The 22,327-nt window shown below is 42.1% G+C and overlaps 1 protein-coding gene across 1 annotated transcript; it reads left to right on the top strand.

The window, feature by feature from the left end:
• Positions 1–8,487: 8,487 nt before the first annotated feature.
• On the top strand, positions 8,488–21,569 carry prdm13 (PR domain containing 13). The gene is made up of 4 exons (XM_063040875.1): positions 8,488–8,655; positions 11,014–11,145; positions 11,246–11,366; positions 20,104–21,569. The coding sequence occupies exons 1-4, from the start codon at positions 8,515–8,517 to the stop codon at positions 21,567–21,569; spliced, it is 1,860 nt and encodes a 619-aa protein (XP_062896945.1). The 5' UTR covers positions 8,488–8,514.
• The last annotated feature ends 758 nt before the right edge of the window (positions 21,570–22,327 follow it).

Below are 22,327 nucleotides of genomic sequence, written 5' to 3'. Positions count from 1 at the left end.
CCTGATTTACTGAGTTCCTCCAGCATTTTCTATGAGCATGTTGCTCAAGATTTCCAGCGACTGCAGAATCTCTTCTTTTAAGATTATCCTTTTAATTCAAGTGCATCCAATATCCAATTGAATATGTTGATCTGAAAGGACATGTCATTTACATCCATTTACTTAAGAATAACCACCTCATCCCATGTGATAGACTAGTAAACACATTTAAAAATGCAGGACAATCGTTTCTGGTTTTCCATTTTCCTGGATGAGATTCCCTCTGGGAATATATTGATTACCCAAAAGTCAATATATAAGGGGAATAGTCTGATTCCTGTCTACTCCAGCACCAACTGATATCTTCAGATTGTCCCCATTCATTTATCTATGACCAGTTCTGACCAGGAAAGATTTCTCACTGTCAATATGATCGCAATTTATCAATTATCTCGGCAAATAATTTTTCTGTCTGAAATAACTTTAATGTTAAATCTGTTTTGATCTGTATTTTCCAGGAATGGAACTGGTCAGAAGACCGATGAACATAAACTCCAAATGCTGGCTCCCCACATTCTTTCATTCCTAACTACATTTTTGATAAAACTATGTGTCATTAAGTCCTTCCAATTTTATTCTGCCTTATTTATTATCACAGGTTAAGTTATATTTGCAGTCGATATGAATTTATATTTAGAGTCGCAGATTCATAGAAAAGTACAGCACAGAAACAGGACCTTCAGCCCATCTAGTCCATGCTGAGCCATTTAAGCTGCTTTGTTTCATTGGCCTGCACTGGGACCATGGTGCTCCATACCCCTACTATCCATGTACCTATCCAAACTTCTCTTAAACATTGAAATTGAGCTTTCATGGATCACTTGTGCTGGCAGCTTGTTCCACACTCTCATGACCCTGTCAGTGAAGAAGCTTCCACTTGTTCCCTTAAACTTTTCACCTTTCGCCCTTAACCCATGACCTCTAGATGTAGTCCCACCCAACCTCAGTGGAAAAAGCTTGCTTGCATTTACCCTATCCATAGCCCTCATAATTTTGTATACCTCTATCAAATCTCCTCTCAATCTTCTACAGTAGGTTTCAAGGAAAAAGGTCCTGACCTATTCAATCTTTCATTATAACTCAGGTCCTCCAGACCCAGCAACATCCTTGTAAATTTCTCTGTACTCTTTCAATGTTATTTGCATCTTTTCCTGTATGTAGGTGACCAAAACTGCACACAATACTCCAAATTAGGCCTTACCAATGTCTTATACAACTTCAACATAACATCCCATCTCTTGTAACTCAGTACTTTGATTTATGATGCACCAAAATCCTTCTTTCTGACTATATTAGTCCGTGACACCACTTACATTGAATTATGTACCTGTATTCCCAGTTTCCTCTGTTCTACCACACTCCTCAGTGCCCTACCGTTCACTGTGTAAGACCTACCCTGGCTGATCCTACCAAAGTGCAACACCTCGCACTTGGCTGCATTAAGTCCCATCTGCCAATTTTCAGCCCATTTTTCCAGCTGGTCTAGATCCTGCTGCAAGCCCTGATAGTCTTCCTCGCTGTCCACTACACCCCCAATCTTGGTGATGTCCACAAATTAGCAGATCTGGTTTATCACATTATCATCCAGATTGATGATATAGATGACAAACAACAACAGACCCCGCACTGATCCATGCACACTCTAATAGTCACAGGCCTCCAGTCAGAGAGGCAACCATCTACTACCACTCTCTGGCTTCTCGCAGAAAGCTAACGTCTAATCCAATTTTCTGACTCGTCTCGAATGGCGAACGACTGAACCCCTCTTGACGAACCTGCCATGCAGGATCTTGTCAAATGCCTTAGTTAAAGTCCCATGTAGCCAACATCCACTGCCATCTTTTCATCCAACACCAGTCAATCGGATTGCTCCAGTGATTTTCAAGTGTTTGGATCAATAACTGACAGAGCATTAAAAATATTTTTAGAGGTACAACACGGTAACAGACCCTCCTGGACCAACGAGCCAAATGTCTCTTATTTACACCCATATGACTAATTAATCTTTGGAATGTGGGAGGAAACCGGAGCACCCAGAGGAAGCTCCCGTGGTCAGGGCGATAACGTAAAAACTCCTTAAAGACGGCGGCGGGAATTGAACCCGGGTCACTGGCACTGTGATAGCGTTGCGCTAACTGCGACGCCACCGTGCTGCTCCTGAATGTCATTCAGGGATGAAGCGTAGGTTTTGCGAGATTCACAAGCTGATGAAGGGTCTAAAAGACAACTGTTTACTATTGATGATGCCTGACCTGCTGAGTTCCTCCAGCATTTTGTGTGTGTGTACTCAGATTCTAGTAACGAAATGCGGTGGTGAGGTGGGGCGTCGAATCGTGTAGGCGAGAAGTTTGCTTAATAGTTGGTGAACTCGCGAGATGGTTGAATAGTCTGTCAAGTTGATCACATAATCAAACTATAAGCGCTAACTTAATTCACCGCGTCACCACTTCATGTGCTGATGTTGACATCTGATTTGTACAAATCGCTTCAACGCAAATACCGGTTAAAAACCCGAAGTCCAACTTCAGAGGTTTTCCAAGTTGCTTCCTGGCTGAACAAGCGGGCCCCATTTTATAGAGCTACGTGTCAGTCAAGTTGTTTAGTTTAATCACATATTTTATTGGTCTACAGCACATTGACATTTAAAAGGCTGCTGCGCCTTTTTGATCGACGCCTCGTCAAGTGGTTCTCAAAGCAGGGTTCTGAAAGCAGCCCGTTCCGTTCGGAGCGGCTTTGCTGATCCCGCAAACTTTGTAGCTGGGATCGGCATAAAATGATCTCGTTCTCCCCTCTCCTTTCAAAATGTTTTCGGGGAACAAAACAAAAAGCTTTCGTCTACAAATTTCAAGTAAATTTAATAAATGGCCATGCAAATTTTAAAGACGAGATTCTGCAGATACTGGAAATCCACAGCAACACCCAGTCCACGGGGTGTCGGGCCCAGACCCTTTATCATGCTATTTTTAAAGATAGGCTTGGTGCACGTGGAATAATTTGACAGGAGCTGCATTTCCAAAGCCTGTATCTTCAGATATATTTCGCGCGCTGTTTTGGCCAAATAAGATTTTTTAAATGTCATTTACAGTACAGAAGTGTAAAGGAGAATGAAATAATTGTTCCTCCGGATCCGATGCAGCACAAAAACACAATAAGATAAAGAACACAATAAATACAGATGCGTAAGATAGCTTATATACGTAGATTGATTGTATGTCCGTAAAAGTGACGCTGAGCTGTAATAGCGCTGTAATAGAGCTATAATGGAACAAGAAAATCCGATGTCTATTTTATCGAAGGGATGATATAACAAAATCCATAAAGTTGCACAACGGCATAGGTAAAGCAACAAATAAGCCTTAGACTGTTGTGTTATTCAGGATGGCTGGAAATTGGCTGGTTACTGATCTTGTCCTGTAATATAATGAAACCTGAGAATTTCTGTCATTCTGTGCATATGGTCCCGAGTGCTTTAATCCCAATTAGGGGCGGCTGACACACGGTCCTATTCATTGCGCCCAGGCTCTGAATTCATTTGCCTAGAAATGAACTTCGTAAATAGGGTCTGTCCTAAATGTGCCCAACAGCAAGGAAAATCGAATTGAGTGGAGAACTCATTCTAATGCGATCGAGTGAGAAAAGGTATGAATTTATAAGGTACACCGAAACATTGCAATTCAGCCGCAAATCTCTGGTCTTTTATCCTCGACACGTCAACCGAAAACGACGTAAAAGTTAGAGAGATTTGTTTAAAAAAAAGTCAGTTGACTTCTTGCATACTGAAATCGCGGCATAAAGACATCTTCCAACTTAGGTAGGGGAGGGGTGTTAAATCTTAATTTTAGACTACTTGTCTTGCATGGGAAGAGAAAGTTTCCTTTAACAGACGTGAACATTTAGATTAATTAGTGTTAAATTGCAAGTAGCTTGTGGCGGGCTTCATAGCTAACCTATGTGTTGGCAAAATCTTAATAAATAATAATAATTTCTTATTTATAGAGCACTTTTCACCCAGGCGATGTAGTTCAAAGCGCTTTACAGTGGGATAAAGTTCAAGAATGAAAATAAAAGACAAAACGACCTTAGATAAAAGCAAGGTTAAATAAATAGGTTTTGAGCTGGCGTTTTAAAGTACGCATCCCTTATAGTTTTAAGTATTGAGTGCCACATTTTTTGGAGCGTAGTTCAAAAAAGATGACCCGACAATTAACTTCTGTGATGATGAGTAACCACCGAAATCTTGATTTTTTTTTGTTTTGGATCACTAAACTAGCGTTTATCTCGATACACGTTTTAGGTCGGACTATAATGAGGATGGATTTCCTAACTAGTTGATGTTCTTTTTCGAATCTTACCACGTTGAGTTCCTTCGATGTGTTACAGCAACTTACTTCATTCAAAACAGCCCGTGAAATCAAAATCATTTAACGTTTAATAAAACGGACATTTAAAAAAAACGCTGAAGTTGGGAAGCATCTTGGGAGGCAGCAACATTGCACCAGGGTTAAATCAAGGAAAAAAATGCCTTAAAGAAGGGGGTTTGCAAGATCTTCAGATTTATTCCGCTGTTCGCCAATGATTAAGTTGGCTCTATATACAGGCATTCATGCTGGTTTGAATGTAATGTTGAACCTTCCCCAGCCAGAAGCATTTTGATGTGTTGAATGGAGCTCCCTGGTGGGGCATTGGCCCAAGCTGCTGTGGTTCTGGACGTCTGTTGTTCCTCAACATTCATGGCAGATTATCCGGCAACCTGTTAAGTCAAAAAGAACATTATGCCAAAAATGTTTCTCGATGGCGATGGCAGTTCAACGGCACGCGCAAAAAAGAAGAGCTCAAGCTGCCGCAGGGTCTCTTATCAAAGTATATTTCTGGGCAAACCTTATCATCTTTCGTTGAGGCTCGGTTTGCCGCCAGTTCAGACTCTGTGACAACAAGCCCTGGAATGTTTTGATTATCCCCCATCCACAACATTGTCCTGGAATAAAGCTGAAACCATGTAATTAATGTGTCCTTTTATAAGACACAATACAGTCGTTCAAGCTATTTAATTTCATTTAATTTTCCATCCCATTTGCTCCGAACACTGCGTTACTTTGAACACCCCGTCTTTCACTCTGCTCCTGGTCCAATGGGCACATTAGATTGGTTTCACCCTTGCTTTTTTCGGGAGGGAAAATATAAAAGAAAACGTGTTCCTTCCCTCTCCTCTGGCCAATTTATTTCACTCGGGATGGTACATCTTTGAGTCCGAGTTGGGAAAAAAAATACCGGGCTGGTGTGAATGATTTCAGAGGAGGCTCTTTTATTTTTTCCCCGGCTGGGAACCAGTCACAATTGGCGAACATTAATAAATAACTTTCCTCCCAGTCAGGTTTTACATGGTTCTATTGATAAAATTGTTCGCGTGTCGTTCACGCTTTGAGATCATTAAATAAAGTATGGAAAGGCTCCACAAATAGAGCAGTGGGGTACCTTGCAGTCCAAAGCCATCTACCTCTCCTTGTCCAATTGGTGTCATCCTAAAGTCGCCAGGCCAGAGGTTACCGGGGGCATCTTCATGGCTTAAATTTATTGCCCCTAACTTCTTGTTCCTTTTACTTGCGCCATCGAGATAAACACCAACGAAGAGTTATCGGGAAGGTCAGGCTCTGCTTTTTAAAAATAAATCCGGCTGCTCCACGACTTTATCATTTCCTGTCATTTCACCTTATGTACAGACACTCCTGTGACTAGCGTCACTTTATGGACACACAATCGATCTATGTATATAAGCTATCTTATGTACTTATACGTATTATGTTTTTTAACTTATCGTGCTCTTTATCTTATTGTGTGTGTGTGTGTTTTAGCTACATCAGATCTAGACTAACAATTATTTCTCTCTCCTTCACACTTGTGTACTGGAAATGACATTAAACAATCTTGAAACTGAACAGTAGCTGCATCCAATTCCATATAAATTATGGTTATATAACAACGGATACATTGAATAATTTATCAGTTATATCTAGAGATTAAATTTACCGAGATGCAATCTCACATGTTTCCGATTCTATTTTAATTTGTTTGCAGCACTGATGAATTCTGTTGAAGTATAGATGGCATTTCGTCCGGCATTATAATTTTTGATGAATTGATGATGGTTGATATAAACGCTATAAACATAGCGTTAAAGGAAATCTGTACTGATACTGTGATTATTGAATGCTGTCAGTTAATATACTTTTTATGGCAAGCAAAGAACAAAACCAAAAACCTTTGTTAAATAACCTACCCTAATCATTAAAGTTTTTTTTCTGCAGCATGGCGAATTGGCTGTATATGGTCTCTCGGACGATTTCACAGCGCGTTTGAAAGGACTCTTAACCGGGTTGCTATCATTTTCACAATAAAATATACGTACCTCGAGGTAACACGTGGAAACATTAAATATATAATATGGCAATGTTTAAACTTGTTACTGATGTGCATTTCAGTCGCGGGATCACGAACGGGGCATTCGGCAAAGATTTATGCGTCGACCGGATATGTGAAATAGCCATTTCGCTATCTAATTGCTTTATCTAATACATTCAATGCTGGCGTGTAACGTGCAAGGTGTACAGTAAATCAAAGTTCAAAGTGAATTTATTACCGAAGTACATATATGTCACCATATCAGAAGGCTGTAGTCAACAGTTTCCAATTCCGATCAATGGGAGAATTTTGGGATGATACTATTGAATTGTAGACCTAATTTAACGCGATATTGAATGTTAGTCCCCAAAATACCTCGATTTAAATAAAATCCATAATTGATGTAACAAGTTGGGATGTTTAATGTCCTACAGGGGAACTTGCTCGACGATAAAGATAACCAAACACATTTAAGTGGAAATAGTAAAAAGAGCGTGAAAAACAGGGGAAACTGCTTCACAAATAAAACGACGGGAACTAATACATAAATATTATGTATAATATTTAACACACATCTTAAAGGATAGAAGGCGCATCAACTTCAATAACAGATTAAACAGTTGAAGTGTTTTATAGTTAACTTATTGTGTGCAGTGGCAACCAAAGGAAGAAATCTTTTTGTTCGTAAACGAAATCTTCGTTAACTTTCGCCTGAAAACCAGATGTAAAACTGTTGTCAATTTTAATTCACGGTTAAAACGACTACACCCAAAACAGTTTTCAAAAGGAATGTAGTAACGGTCATCTATAAACAGCGTGAGGCGATCACTCCGAGGCAGAACTACTAATTCTTTAATTTGTTTTTCATATATGAGATAAGATATCACATATTTATTTCTAAAAAATATATACGAAAAGCTTTTGTTGTGTGTTTAATTAAAAGGGCGGTTTAAATAGTCCCTTCCCCTCAGACAAGTTGCTCAGAACGCGCAAAGTCACCGTTTTAAAGAGTGATCCTATCTGAACTCCCAAATGATAGACTCAATTAATTTCCGAAATAGCTCAATATTGGCAACGCTTATGTGGAATGACTGGGTTAAAATAATTCGGTGAACTGTAGAGGCAACAGTCTGACGCAGGAGGTGGACAAATGGAGATGGTAGTTATCCCGAGACGATAGCTACTTTTCTGGTGTTCTACCATCAAGTACCTGCCCCGTTTCTATGCGGCACACGCCGAGTCAATAGAAGTTAACAAGTCCTCCAAACATTTCTCCTCTCTTTGTTTAACTGAGATCCACTCCTCTGAGAAAATAAAAAAAACAAGAGGGAGAGAAAAATCTTTGAAGTGTATTTAACCTGAAAGGAATCAGCCAAGTAGACTTAACTTTAGTCACTTATTTTCCCAAAGTTTTGTTGGCCGCAATAAAAGAAGGTAAAATTTATGGAGAAATTATACAGTGAATTTGTCACTTAAAATATCGTAACTGTCTGCCGGACAATAACACAAGCTGACGATTAATGGACCCGCCAGACCTTTGATTCACAATCGCCTTTCTTGCTCTCTTGACAAATTGGATTTTAGGAACGGGAAGGTCGCTAAGGCCATTGTTCTTGGCCGTTTCGAGCACTTTATTATTCAGTTGGGTAGGGAAAGTCTCCATGTGTGTCTCTCTGACCCTCTTGGGCTGCGGCTCGCAGCTGTGATCGCACCAAAACTCTCTCACCAAACTGAGGCACTCATTGCCCTCCGCTCCAACGCAACGGTCCCCCCTTTGGATAGAAAAAGCGCAGCGCATGGGCTCCGGCGCGTCATTTCACAGGCGGAGACCAGTGCGTGTCCATCTCCTCTCTCTCTCTCTCTCTCTCTCTCTCTCTCTCTCTCTCTCTCTCTCTCTCTCTCTCTCTCTCTCTCTCTCTCTCTCTCTCTCTCTCTCCCCTCCCTCCCCTCTCTCTCCCTCTCTCTCTCTATCTGTCTCTCTCTCGCCCGCTCACACACACATATCTGTCTCATCTCGCTATCAACCCACCCCTCTTCCCTTTGCCCCTTCTTTTCCCCTCTCTGCATTCCCGCGGAGCTATGCAAACCCCCCGGAGTTCGGCGATCACCGTCACCGCGGGAAGCATCATCCCGGCCGGGCTCCGTCTAGGTCCCGTACAGGGCATTTTTAAGCTGGGGAAATATATGTCCGATCGCAAGGAGCATTGCAACAAGAAAAAGGTAATGCATTTGTTGCCGAACAGAAATATTTAATATATAGTTTTCCTTTTTCATTTCTCGAGAGCGGGAGAGAAAACGCTAACTTCCGAGTAGTTGGACAGCAGCTTCAAATTATAATTAGAATGTATTGTTCGCACTCTTAAATCAGGCAAAATAGTATTTCAAATAAATCCTTCATTCATCTATAAAAAACACTAGAGGAAGAACTACTGACCCTGGAGTTCTCCCGGTATTGTTTTCAGTTGTCCATTGTCATGGATCCCAATCTAATCGTTTAGTCGCTAATTGTTAGTTAATTGTATTTTCCTTGCAAATTACCATACAGTGTGAACTTCTGTTAAAGTTATTGACAGATTGCTTTAATTGTATCTAATTTCTACAACTGCGTGCGGTGGAAGGATTCAATTTTATAGTCTACAATTAACCGAACGGTCAGATTTCAATTAATTTATTTTGTCTTGTTGAGATCCGTAATCTAAATGGAAAATGTTGTTTGCAAGATACTTATTTATTTTCCATCCAAATCGTTGCACGCTAGCTTTAAACATATCCCTGATAACACAGAAATACTCTCCACCTTTATCTTGATTTAAATTATATTGGAATAAATTGAGTTTATGCATTTAGCGACGAGATTTAGCGGAACAGTTGCTACTAGCTGGACACAGCCCCCTTGTATAAACCCGTATTTATTTGTCTATGATTTGACTGTTAGGCTTAACACAATCAATCGTAAATGATACAAGCTACTCCCCCGTGCTGGCATATTAAAACGAGGAATATGCAGAGGAAGATTTATTTATTTGAGTATATAGAGGAAAAGTTATTCAGTGTCTTATGCCACATATAACCACGAGTTTCGTTAAACAGGTGTAGCTGCTGTGTCGTCACGGTCAGATTCTTAATTTGTTAAATCCTTTTTAAACGGCCTGACAAACAATGTTATTTATTTCTCGTCTGTTTCCATTTTATTCCGTGAGGAAGGACCACTCTGCCTAATTAATAGATAACCGCACCCCCACCCTGCGACCATTTGCCCCGCCCATATTTTGTTAATATCTCTCCTTCACGGCGCATGATTAACGGTGCTTATTTTCAATGTCTGCTCGTCCGACAGCGTGTTCGAGCTCTCGAGGGGCAGAGTACAGTATAAGCGCTGAGTGCGCCGCTAACTTCGACCGCTCCATCGGTCAGCTGTCAAACACGAACAGGTGTCATCACTACCTCGCCGGCCAATGGAAAGACTTGACGGACGGCAAAGCCATAGTCTTAGTATCTGTAGGGTTCAACTAAGTTAACACGAATACTGTTCTCAGGCTCCGAAGTTCGGATCTGTAATTATTTTCAAACTTTTAAACTCCATTTATTACCGAAGTCCGTGCACGTCACCATACATTACACTGGGATTCATTTTCTTGCAGGCATTTAGAGGAAGTAAAGAAATACACTAGAGTTTATGAAATTCGGATCGTCCTGCTCTCTTACGCCCTTGCCCCTATATCATTGCAAATTTCCCTCCTTTGATTCTGTCCATTTCTCTTTAGAGACTATAATACTATTGAATCTCTATACATAAACAAACAACCAATGTGCAAAAGAAGATAATTATTGATTGATAAGCACATCGGATTTGCTTACTTATCTTTTACTGCTAGTAATTCGAATTTTAAACAATATACAATTAAAAACACCGGGAAACGCTCAGTGACCATGTGAGAAAGCTTTCAACACTATCTAACAACAGCTGAATTCCGCTTCAATGTAAGTGGCGTTTGTTCGTTTGTTTGAGTGTAAGGTTCAAATCTTCCAACGTTTGTGTCGCTTAATGAAACATAAGCAACCCAGGATTACAGAAACTCCAACTCTCTCTCTCTCTCTCTCTCTCTCACACACACACACACACACACACACACACACACGCACTGCCACTCACATATACACACTCACACTCACATTCACGCACACTCACTCACACACCGGGAAACAGACGCACGTACGCGCACCACTACCCTCGGTGGTTTTTGGTCTCATCACCATCCGTTCTCGTCAGGTCACACATATCCTTTAGTATTGTCTTATTAAAGCTAACATTTTCGGTTGGCGAAAACACCTAGCATACACACTGTTGCTTAACTAATTTTAAAACAATACCGCATGTTAAAGATAAAGACGCGCTCCCATATTTTTTTTTGCTTTAATAGGGTGTTTTTATATGCCAAGTGTTGTGAACACGATTCTATATTTTATGATGCGAGTGTTTATTGCAAATAACCAACGAAGTGAAACGAATATTAGAGAGATAAAGCAGGAATCTAAAAATGCTCTGTCCTAAATTGCGATGCTGTGGACGTGTTTCAGGTGCGTTTTGTTAGAGGGGATTTGGTTGATGAAGCCGGCGACTCCGTGCCGGAATGGACAGAGTTAATCCGACCAGCCAGGCATATCCAAGAGCAGAACTTAGAAGCCATCACCGACCTTCCGGGGGGACAGGTACATCAACATCGCTGTATTTGGGACACAGATATAGTTTCCATCAACCCTGTTTGGTAACATCTAATCGTTAGGAGTCGGTATCCGTTCCTTTCCGCAGATATTTTACCGAACACTGAGGGAAATCCAGCCTGGAGAGGAGTTAGCTGCTTGGTATTCCAGTTCTTTAGCTCAGTGGCTCGATATACCAACCACAGCCACACCGACTCACGATGAAAAAGGTAGGGACAACCTTCTCAGCCCTCGCTGCACAACAGTAATAGAAAAGAGCAGCACTAGAAGTGCATACTGCTTCGAAAGTATTTCTGCAGTTTTTCCGCACACAGGTTTAAGAAACAATTCTCTTGCACGAATCTTCTGTGTGTATAAACACGTAAACGCAAAATTACAAGTGACTGCTTTATATCTACGAGCAGCGCTAACATTTACGTATTAATCGACGGAAGAGCAGTTTATATTTATATTCGATAATACCTTAATATAATATATATTAAGCACTGGGTGTATTTTATCTATCTATTTGAGTGTGGTTACAACAGATAGCCAAATTCTTTTTATTTTAACGCTCTCACCCCCCAATTTCAGGAGAGGCGGGGTAATCGCAATTCTCGTAAGAAGGACGAGAAGTTCGAAGTCCAAAGTAAATTTTATAATTGGATGAAATTTAACGTGTGTGTCACCACATATTACCTTGAGGTCCACTTTCGGCGAAAAGTCCGTTAGAGGTAGAAGGGAAAGTGGCGGAAACAGACCGTGTTATCCATTTCCAGTTTAGATGCAATGTAACGTCATTGCGCCGCACCGAGGGGGAGATGTCCGTACTGCCCCCGAACATGTGGGCACCAGGGTAGTATTTGGCAAAACTGCAGTCTCTGCAACTCATGTGAAGTTGTTCGGCAATAGAACATTCTATCTATTTTCTGAATAAGTTCACATTGATTGTTAATATACACAGAAGATAAATTAATCCCATGGTGGAACTGCAAGGGGTATTGTTCTTTTCACTTCTATTGCTGTGTTAGAGTCAACAGCACTTTGTCCAATGAAGTAGTCTGAACTCGATTATGCTGGGTAATTTATTAAAGAGTATGTTCGGTTTGAACTTACAGTAATTGGAATTTCCTTTGAAAATAACTATTCGCTCTGTATAGCTGGTCAGACTCGAGTTTCTAATCTGTGCCCCAGAATATCAGGGTCGTCGCGAATCACGGGTATTTATAGTCGTAGAGAAAGACACACACAGAATGCTGGAGGAAATCGGCAGGTCAGGCAGTACCTACAGCAATGAATGAACAGTCGGCGTTTCGGGCCGAGACTCTTCATCGGGACTGGAAAGGGGGAAATATCGACTGTTTATTCATGTCCATAGATGCTGCCTGGCCTGCTGAGTTCCCACAGCATTTTGTGTGCGTGTTACTCTAGCTTTCCAGCATCTGCGGAATCTCTTGCGTTTTTGTTGATAGTCATCTGCTGCAGCAACTCGTAGTGGTGCTGGCGTGGCCTTGAGAAAGGCCAGCCGAATACTCACACTGAGTGGGAAATTCTCCGTTGTACTTAGGTCAAAGTAAACGCGAGTTTATTGGAAACTCCATCCACTGATCTGCCGAGAAATGGACCTATAAATACGGCCGAACAAGTTTGGCTTCTGTTTTCTATTTGAAAGGTGTATTTTTAACGATCTTGATTGAGGTTTTGTTAAAATCGAATGCAATTTTTACTGCTTTGTTGAGATCTTCGGGAGGAGCGACTACTTGGGATTTCAGTGATGAAAACAGAAAAATCTGGGCAACATTCAGCAGATCAGGCTGAGCACTTGCCTGGCTCGTAAATCCATAAGGCGTAGGAGCAGAATTCCGCCATTCGGCCCTTCGATTCTGCTCCGCCATTCCATTAATGACTGACTGAATTTCCCTTTCAACCCCATTATCCTGCCTTCTTCCCTCCCGGACTAATCAAGAACCCATGAACCTCCACTTTAAATACGTGTGCCCACTATCTTGCCTTAGCCGTCCGTGACGGTGACTTCCGTATGTTCCCAGCTGCGACGATGGTGCTGGAGAGACACGGCGATATTTCGTGGGCAGCTAACAGAACTACTAACCATTCTATTGAATATACTTTTTCTTTTCCGGACTAGGATCACTACCATCCGCAGCCTGCTATAGCCCTTTGAGAGCTGTGCTCTTGAGTTGGCCGTGCGGCTTGCCGTTTTTGCAGCACCCTGAAGGACTCGGCGGACTGGAATCAGCAGAATTTATTTATTTATCCATTTAGCCATACAACGCGGAATAGATCCTCCCGGCCCTCCGAGTCGCGCCGCCCAGCAGCTCCAGATTTAATCCTAACCCTAAAAGGACAATTTCCAATTAACCCGCTCACCGGTTCGCCTTTGGGCTATAGGAGGAAACCGGAGCACCCGGAGAAAACCCCACGTACTCCACAGGGAGTACGAGCAAACTCCTTACAGAGGACGAGTCGTTACCGTGGAGAATGCAGGTATGGCTGCGGCCATTGCTGGAACCTCCAAGTGTCTTCAGCGTTTGCCGTTCTGGTTTTGACAGCTTCCGCAGTCTTTTTCACAGCTACAGGGAGAATGGGGCTGAGGGAGGCAATAAATCAGGCAGTACGGACTGATCCTGAGCTTTTACGATCTTCCGTACTGACGTGAAACCTATGTAATTTCAAAGAAAATTAGATTAAAAGTATAATTAATAATCTGTGAAGCTGTTGGCTGACCTTCGCCCTCTCCCACCCCTTCGACGCTGGTTATTTCATATATGACCAGTCTTCATTTCTAGAAATGTTTAGCGAACCAATAACTGTGAGAAGTAATACAGGGCGATCCATGTTTTAGTAATTGCATCGTTATACATTTCAAATTTGGAAGTAAAATTATTAATTAAAGTACGTATGTGACATCATATACTGTACTGCCCCACGATGAACTTTTCCGTTCTGAGCAATGATGTTTCCACATCATGCAACATCTGTAAATAACAGACGCAAGCAGACTAGAGTTTGTTTAATGTGATTTCCTGTACGCAAGTGTAAGAACAGCGAAATGGTTGTTACTCCGGATCCGATGCAGCTCCCCCCCCAAAAAAAAACCCGCAGAGGATTAAAGAACACAATAATATTAACAAAATATAGATGTAATTGTGTAACGAAATTGGCCAATGCGAAATAAAATGGGGCAAAGACTATTTGTATCAGGTTCCAGCGAGCGTGCAGAGGTGTGGTGGGGATGGACTTCGGGTGCATTAACTAGAAGGCACAATTGGCTCCAAATTGTGGATGGGCGCAATATTGTCTTCTTCAAAGGAACAATCGCATAATACATCCAATATTGAATTCAGCTTGAAGTCTCCCTTTTCAAAGGGTGCTAGTGATTTTTGACGGGGGAGGTGAGGGTGGCCAGACCTCTGTCATCTCTAATACAAGTTGTAAGGTAATGGGGGTTACTAAAGTTCTTGCTTGGGCTACGATCTTCTCATTGCTACCGTACAGGAGCCTGAAGACAAACGTTCAACCTTTCAGGAACAGCTTCTTCCCCCTCTACCATCAGAGTCCTGAATGGACAATGAACCCAAGTACACTGCCTCACTCTATTTTTTTTTCACTTCGCTCTCTACTTGCTCTCTTTTTGTACTACGTATTTAATTTATTCATTTATCTATATATACAGATATGCTGCAATTTATCGGTTTCTTTTAATTGTACTTTTCGTAAAACAACAAATTTCACAAAACATGCCAGTGATATTAAACCTGACTGTGATTCTGATAACACAACTCCTCAATTATTACAAGAAGCTTTACAGAATCTCCCCCCCCCCGCCAAAAAAAATCAACGCACGAACCTCTTCCGAGACGTACGGCCCCATCCCAACGCTAAAGACCACCTATTCTAATCCAGTGTAGATTGGATGTGCATGAAGGACCCTGAATAATAATGGACCAAGCGCACAGCGGCGCAAAACGACTGGTGTAGTTTCCTTCTTTTGTAATACACTGTAAATACGCCATAACAGGCAGTTCAACGCTGTTGAGGAGATACGATCCATTAGAAAGTGTAATGTCTGTACTTCTAATAAACCTGAAAGAAACAGGTGTAGTTAAAATACTCCAAAGCGACCTTTCAACGTGCAATGAATCGATATTTTAATCAATAATTTATTGATATGGTAATACTGAAATTGTAAACATCAATTCAGAATCAGAATCATATTTAATATCACTGGCATATGTTGTGGAATTTGTTGTTTTGCGGCAGCAGTAAAGTTCAATACATTAAAAAAGCTATAAATAACAATTATCTATATTATTAAATAAGTCGTGCAGAATAAGATAAAAAATATAACATGGTAAGGTCCGGTTCAGAAATCTCTTGGGGAGGGGAGAAAGCTGTTCCTGAAACATTGTGTGTGTGTCTTCAGGCTCCTGTACCTCCTCCTTGATGGTGGTAATGAGAAGAGGGCATGTCCTGGGTGATGAGGTCCTTAATGATGGATGCCGCCTTTTTAAGGCATCGCCTTTGGAAGGTGTCTCCGATACTGAGGAGGCTGGTGCCCATGATGGATCTGGCTGAGTGTGCAGCTTTTTCCGGTCCTGTGCAGTGGCCCCTCCGTACCAGACATGATGCAACCAGTTGGAATGCTCTCCAAGAGTACGTTTGTAGAAATCCAAGAACTTGTTTCCTCTAAAGGGTTTTTGCAGGTCGCATAAAATTATTTCCCCAGAACACTGATACGATCATTGAGACCACTGCTCCCTTTGAACCCAGACAACTGAACTAGTCATATACACCACTGAACTGTGCACTCGTAAACTCCAGCGATTCTGCAGACGCTGGAAATCCAGAGCAACGCAGACAAAATGCTCGAGGAGCTCGGCAGTTCGGGCAGCATGAATGGAAATGAAGAAACAACCGAGGTTCGGAGCCGAGGCCTGAGTTCCTCCAGCACTTTGTGTTTGCTACTCTGGACTGTGCACTCGATACAGTATCCGTAATCCTTAAACTAGGCTGCAGATGGTATCTATACTCCTTAACGTTGGCTACCAGTGAAAATATCTATCATTCGACTTCTCTACAATTTAAAATACACTTGAGAATACCCGTTTTATTGTTTTGCATTTTTTACACCATTTAACGTTTCTGTTTTTTTCTTAGAATAGAGATTACAACTTGTAACTAACGATTGCACACCGTTTTAAAATAAAGCTTTGAGCCTCTGATCTCACCGCCCCTTCTTTCCACTATCCATTTGTTTAATACAGGAAACATTCGATAAATAACCTGTTAATCATTTATTTTATCGGAGACACAGCGCGGAGCAGGGTCTTTCGTCCCATCGAGTCGCGCTGCCAAGCAAGTTGCCCATTTTAACCCGAGTCTAATCACAACCAACAGTGAACTGTGGGAGGAAGCCAGAGCACCTGGAAGAATCCCTCATGTTCACGGGAAGCACGTACAGTGAACTCCGGAATTATCCTCCGCACTCCGACACCTAATCGCCACGCTACCCTGACGGCCCCGGCGCCGTGCTCTCCGAGATAGTGCTAGTTTCAAAACTTTGTAATATACAGCATTAATCTTTACTTAATTAGTACATCATACGAATTATTTTTAAAAGCTATTGATAACAGATTCCAAAGTGTGGTTTTAATCAAATACTGAAGATTACGTTTTCATACCTAGTTAAGGTGAACGACTGAGTTGCAAAATATATTGTCGCAAGCTGATTAGAAAAAAGTGCATTTATATGTCGATTGTTATGCATGTACTCGTGCGAGTTTGAAAGCGAGCATTTAAGTTGAACCGAAACAGACCCGAAACTTGCTATTATATATTTATTCGATGCCATTGAAACTTTCAACGTGATGACAATTGAAAATCACAAGCTTGCCGCTGAAAGAGCTAAAACCGTGCACTTGGACTGTTTCTGTAAGAAATACTTAAGTCTGATATTTCTTATGTCTGCTGTGTGATATGTCTTCGTTTCGTGAGACAGTCAGAACAAAAATACCAGCGAGTTAGGAAGACGAAATGATTTTGTCTCGTGCTAATTTTCAGCAAAGCACCAGAAGACGAATATATTCAGATGTTTACAATTTTAAAACACCAGAATAAAGATCGATCGAACTTTTCCAACTGTACACAATATGTGCACATTGTTACGATCAAAATCGACAATGCGTCAAATTAATTGTAATTACTGTATACTTGCAATAGAGGCTTGTCAGTTACAAAATAACATGGACTCTAATAGATGTGGGAATAGGCCGTAAGCAAAGTTTTCTATGAAGAAGCATTAGGTCGGGGCACATATGTTGGGACTGCATCCAAGAAACAAAAAGATGAGAGAAGGGAACAACATTAAAGGGGAATAGATAACGAGAACAGATATAGTAAAATAAAATTAAAGAGAATAAAGGGGAAATAGTTATAGTGAAATCGAAACTTTGGAAAAGTAACTAAAAGATAAACACACACAAAATGCTGGAGGAAGCCAGCAGGTCAGGCAGCATCTATGGAAAGAATTAAACAGTTGACGTTTCGAGCCGAGATTCATCATCAGGATCGAAACGTCGACCGTTTAATCCTTTCCATAGATGCTGCCTGACCTGCTGAGATCCTCCAGCATTTTGTGTGTGTGTTAGTCGGGATTTCCAGCATCTGCAGAATCTCTTGTGTAAAAAGATAAAAGAGTGAGCTGATGGTGAAAGATTGAGAGCCTTGCTTTATATTGTACAATGAACAGTTTGACGCCATTCTTTCATTGCAGTATCTACAAATGAGGGCACCTCAAGGAATTGTTTGTCTTTGAATAGCCCACGTTAATATTCTGGACATTGTTCCCACTTTAATGAGAAGCTTATGATATATATATTGCTCTTTGGGCAGTTTGTGCTACTCCTTGCTAAACGCCTCCTCTCTTCAGCATCAACAGATGGGCTTAGTGCATTGTTTCAAGCGCCCCATGATTTCAAGGAACAGCTGTTATCACCTCGAAGGCTGGTAAAGCCCAAAACATTAACTGTCTAGATTGTGTATGCCTGGTCAGGCTTACGTTTCCTCCTTAGAGAAGAGAATAATGAATAACCGGGCTAAGAAATGCATATACATCACCCCACAGAGTTGTTTGTCCCGCTGACTTCCTTTTACATTTACTACCGTTTAATTTGTAAAGTTTTTGGGTTGGGTCACAGAACTCGGCCTGGTGCACATCAATACTCTCGACCTTTTACAGATGCGCAGTGGAGAGCATCCTTACGCGCATCAGAATCAGAGTCAGATTTTATATCACTGGCATATGTCGTGAGACTTGTCGTTTTGCGTCAGCAGTACTGCGCGATGTACAATAAAAATATAAGTTACAATAAGATATACAGTACAGTATATAAAATTAAATAACTAGTGTACGGCAAGGGAAAATATAGGTAGTCTACATAAGTTCATTGTCCATTCAGAAATCCGATGGTGGAGGAGAAGAAGCTGTTCCGAAAACGTTGAGTGTGTGTGACTTCAGCTCCCGTACCTCTTCGTTAATGGTAGCAATGAGAAGAGGGCACGTCCTGGGTGGTGGGGGTCCTTAATGATGGGGGTCCTTATTGATGGATGCCGCTTTTTTGAGGATATCCTCAATCTTCACTGGCTAGGCTAGTGCTGATGATGAAGTTTGCAACTTTGTGCAGACGCACGGCGGCGGGCAGGAGAGCTCCACAACGGGCGCTACAATTGCCCAACGAGCACCGGCACCAGCCCACTCGTCACCAAGGACATATATACGGGAAGGTGTCTGACATAAAGGCCAGCAGTGTCATGAAGGATCTCATTCACTCTGCTCATGCACCATCAGGAAAGAGGCTACGCAGCATCCACGCCAGGATCACTAGACTAAAAAAGCAGTTACAGTACCGTATTCCCACCAAGCAGTAAGGCTGAGCAACCACTCCGCTCACTGACCCACCGCACCATCCCCATAACCAGTAAACCCACATCAGACACGCCTCCCCAACAGCGCCTTCGCACCCCTCATGACCTTATGTACTGTGCTCATAGGATTACTTTTATATTTACATTTATTGTGTTTCTTTATGCTGCATTGGATCCGGAGTTGCAATAATTTTGTTCTCCTTTACACCTGTGTGCGAAAGAACGGCCATTAGACAATCTTGTGAATCTTGAATAAGGCAGAGGGTGTGAACAAGAATTGCAAACTGCTCTTTGGCCTACCTTAATATCAGACCTTTTGTTTTGCAACGTGCAGCTTATTTCTACTTCTATATATTTTTTGTTTACTTTTTAAATTTTTTTTGTATCATTTTGTACAATTGGTAGAATTGGTACCATTTTGTACCAATATACTCTTCTGCACATTGGATGCTTTCGGTCTTGTTGGGTGTGCAGTTTTTTTTGTGGATTCTGTTCTATTTCTTTGTTTTCCTGTGGGTGCCTGCAAGAAAATGAATCCCGAGATGGCATTTGATATCCATTGATAGGAAACTTACTTTGAACTTTATTCACATAACTGTTGAAATATGAGCCGTGTTCGAATTCGAAAGCCGTGTAAGGTAAGGTAGGAAAATTTTTAGGCAATTCGGCCCATCTAGTCTTCTCTGCCATTCCATCATGGTTGATTTATTATCCCTCCCAACCCCATTCTCCTGCCTTCTCCTTGCAGCATTTGTCGCCCTGACTAATCAGGAATCTATCACCCCCCCCGCCCTTTTAAATACGCCCGAAGACTGGGTCTCCACAGCCACCCGTGGCAATAGGTTTCACGGATTTACCACCCTCTAGCTAAAGGAATTCCTCCTCGTCTCTGTTCTAAAGGCACATGTATACTCGTGTTAAATGACTCTTATGCTTAACGTTTATCTTTGCCGTATGTCTTTCCAGTAAAAACATTTGCAATTTCACTCTAAAACTTAGTGTGTTTTTTTTTCTGTTCCTTAGGCGAAGAGCGGTATATTTGTTGGTACTGTTGGAGAGCATTTAAGTATCCGAACACGCTAAAAGCTCATATACACTTCCACTGTACCCTGAGTAACGGCAGAGGTTTTATCAACAACGACCATACTCGAATCTCGGAAACTTTCAGCAGATCGCCGAAGACTGCAGACATATCCAGTTCAGCAACGCTGAGGAATGGCCATCAAATCTCTCCCGTCTCTGCAGAGGAGGGTAAACGATCAGTTTCGCCATTCCTGGCCAAAGCCTCCCTGACTAAGAAGTCAGCGGGGTCGGTGGATGAACAGGACCGGGCTTTGGACATGAGCGTTAGTTCAGCCCGAAGCCATGCTTCTCTAACCACTCTCAGTGAGACTTCTTCAATAGTCAATGCGATGGGCTTTCATCCTGGGATTAGATCCGCGTTCAAACCTACGGGATTATCAAAGTTAATATCTTCCGAGCCTAGCGGTGACTGTAGCAGCAAGGCAAATGGAATGGCCTTCAATAAACTGCTCACCGGCATGAAACCACCGCGTTCTACCAGCGAGACCATGGTGGGAAGTCACCCTTCCAAATGCATCCACTCAATAGAGCCCCCGGCCCCCGCACTGCCCTGCAGTGATAGCACCAGAGGCTTTCCCTTGTTTAGCAACTTTGAAGAGACGTCGGCCTTCAAACACGTTGAAAGGGGCCTCCACACCAGTCTGTCTCCCAGTCGCTGCGCCACGATTCCAAGCGGCGTCCATTTTGAGAGGTTCGCCATTCCTCCCTTTGAAGGCGTGAAGCCTTTCCCCGGGGAATGTAACATTCCGCTGATGCCCTTGACCGTGTACAATGGCGAATTCCTCTACAGCTCCCCCTATTACCCCCTGAAGTTCCACTTCAGCAACTTGGTCAAGTACCCAGAGACTGTCACCTACTTTGGCGCCCCATCACTGAATCCGGACCTTGGCTCCATCACCAACATAGACCGAGAAATTGCAATGCACACCCAACAACTGACCAGCATCGCTGCGGAAAAGAACAGGTCCCGACTGGAGTCCATTTCGACCACCACCACTTCCAGCGGCAAACCCAAAAAGGGGCACCTCTGCTTATACTGCGGCAAGCTCTACTCCCGTAAATACGGCCTTAAAATCCACATGCGGACACATACAGGCTACAAGCCTTTGAAGTGCAAAGTTTGTCTTCGACCTTTTGGAGACCCTAGCAACCTCAACAAACACATCCGCTTGCATGCGGAGGGGAACACGCCTTACAGGTGCGAATTCTGCGGCAAGGTGTTAGTGCGTCGCAGGGATTTGGAGAGGCATGTGAAATCTCGACACCCAGGGCAAAATATTCACAAAGCAGACAGCAAAATGGACGAAGCCGAGCAGAAAAGTGACCACAGCAATGAGAGCGACGTGGATGTGTGTTTTACTGACGATCAGAGCGACCAAGATTCAGGAAGGAACAATGATCAGTGAATAGAACTGACGCGAGTGAACACTGAATTGCCAAACCCCCCCAAATGCTTGAAGCATCAATAAAACCTGTTTATTTTGTATATAAGATGATAGGAATTGTGCCTTTCGGTGACTGTATCGTATAGGATATTTATTAGGGAAGAGCAATATCTGAATCAGAATCCGAATCGTTTTCCATTCTGTGCAATTGTTGAATGCCAAGCCTCTGCCGTTTAATAATTAGAGAACTTAATAGGGAATTGATAGAGGGCGCCACACTAGTGTAGCGGTTCGCGCGACACTACTACGGCAACGAGTTTGCACCTTCTCTCCATGAACGCGTGGGTTTCCCGCGGGTGCTCCGGAAAGACGTACCGGTTAGTGGGTTAATTGGTCTTTGTAAATTGTCCTGCGATTAGACTAGGGTTAAATAGGCGGGTTGCTGGACAGCGAGGCTCGTTGCGCCGGTAGGCTTGTTCCAAGATGCATTTCTAAATAAAATAACTTAAAACGACCGTGACAACATAACAAATTGAATATCAGTAAGTTATTAAAAATCTCTATACTTCCTATCAATTTTAGCTGTCGTTGTAATATTCTCATAGCGTTAATTTTAATTTAATACACACTGCAATAAATGGAAGAATCCTCATCGTGATTTCCCGTTGATTAATAAGTCATCAGGACCAGAATGAATAACAATCGCTTAGGCAAATGTGTGAATATCAGAACACTTTTCTAGCAGACAAAGCTAGAAGTGACGTATGATGCAGAGCTGG

Source organism: Mobula hypostoma, chromosome 2, assembly GCF_963921235.1.
Source record: "Mobula hypostoma chromosome 2, sMobHyp1.1, whole genome shotgun sequence".
In the NCBI taxonomy this organism is placed as follows: domain Eukaryota; kingdom Metazoa; phylum Chordata; class Chondrichthyes; order Myliobatiformes; family Myliobatidae; genus Mobula; species Mobula hypostoma.
This window is presented reverse-complemented; position numbering and strand designations above follow the sequence as displayed.

What these genes read in the sequence shown, in the direction of transcription:
- prdm13 (XM_063040875.1), top strand. Translation starts at nt 8,515, where the DNA reads ATGCAAACCCCCCGGAGTTCGGCGATCACCGTCACCGCGGGAAGCATC. An exon ending in CCGACCTTCCGGGGGGACAG is followed by an intron (nt 11,146 to 11,245) that starts GTACATCAACAT and finishes TCCTTTCCGCAG; the next exon opens with ATATTTTACCGAACACTGAG. An exon ending in ACCGACTCACGATGAAAAAG is followed by an intron (nt 11,367 to 20,103) that starts GTAGGGACAACC and finishes TCTGTTCCTTAG; the next exon opens with GCGAAGAGCGGTATATTTGT.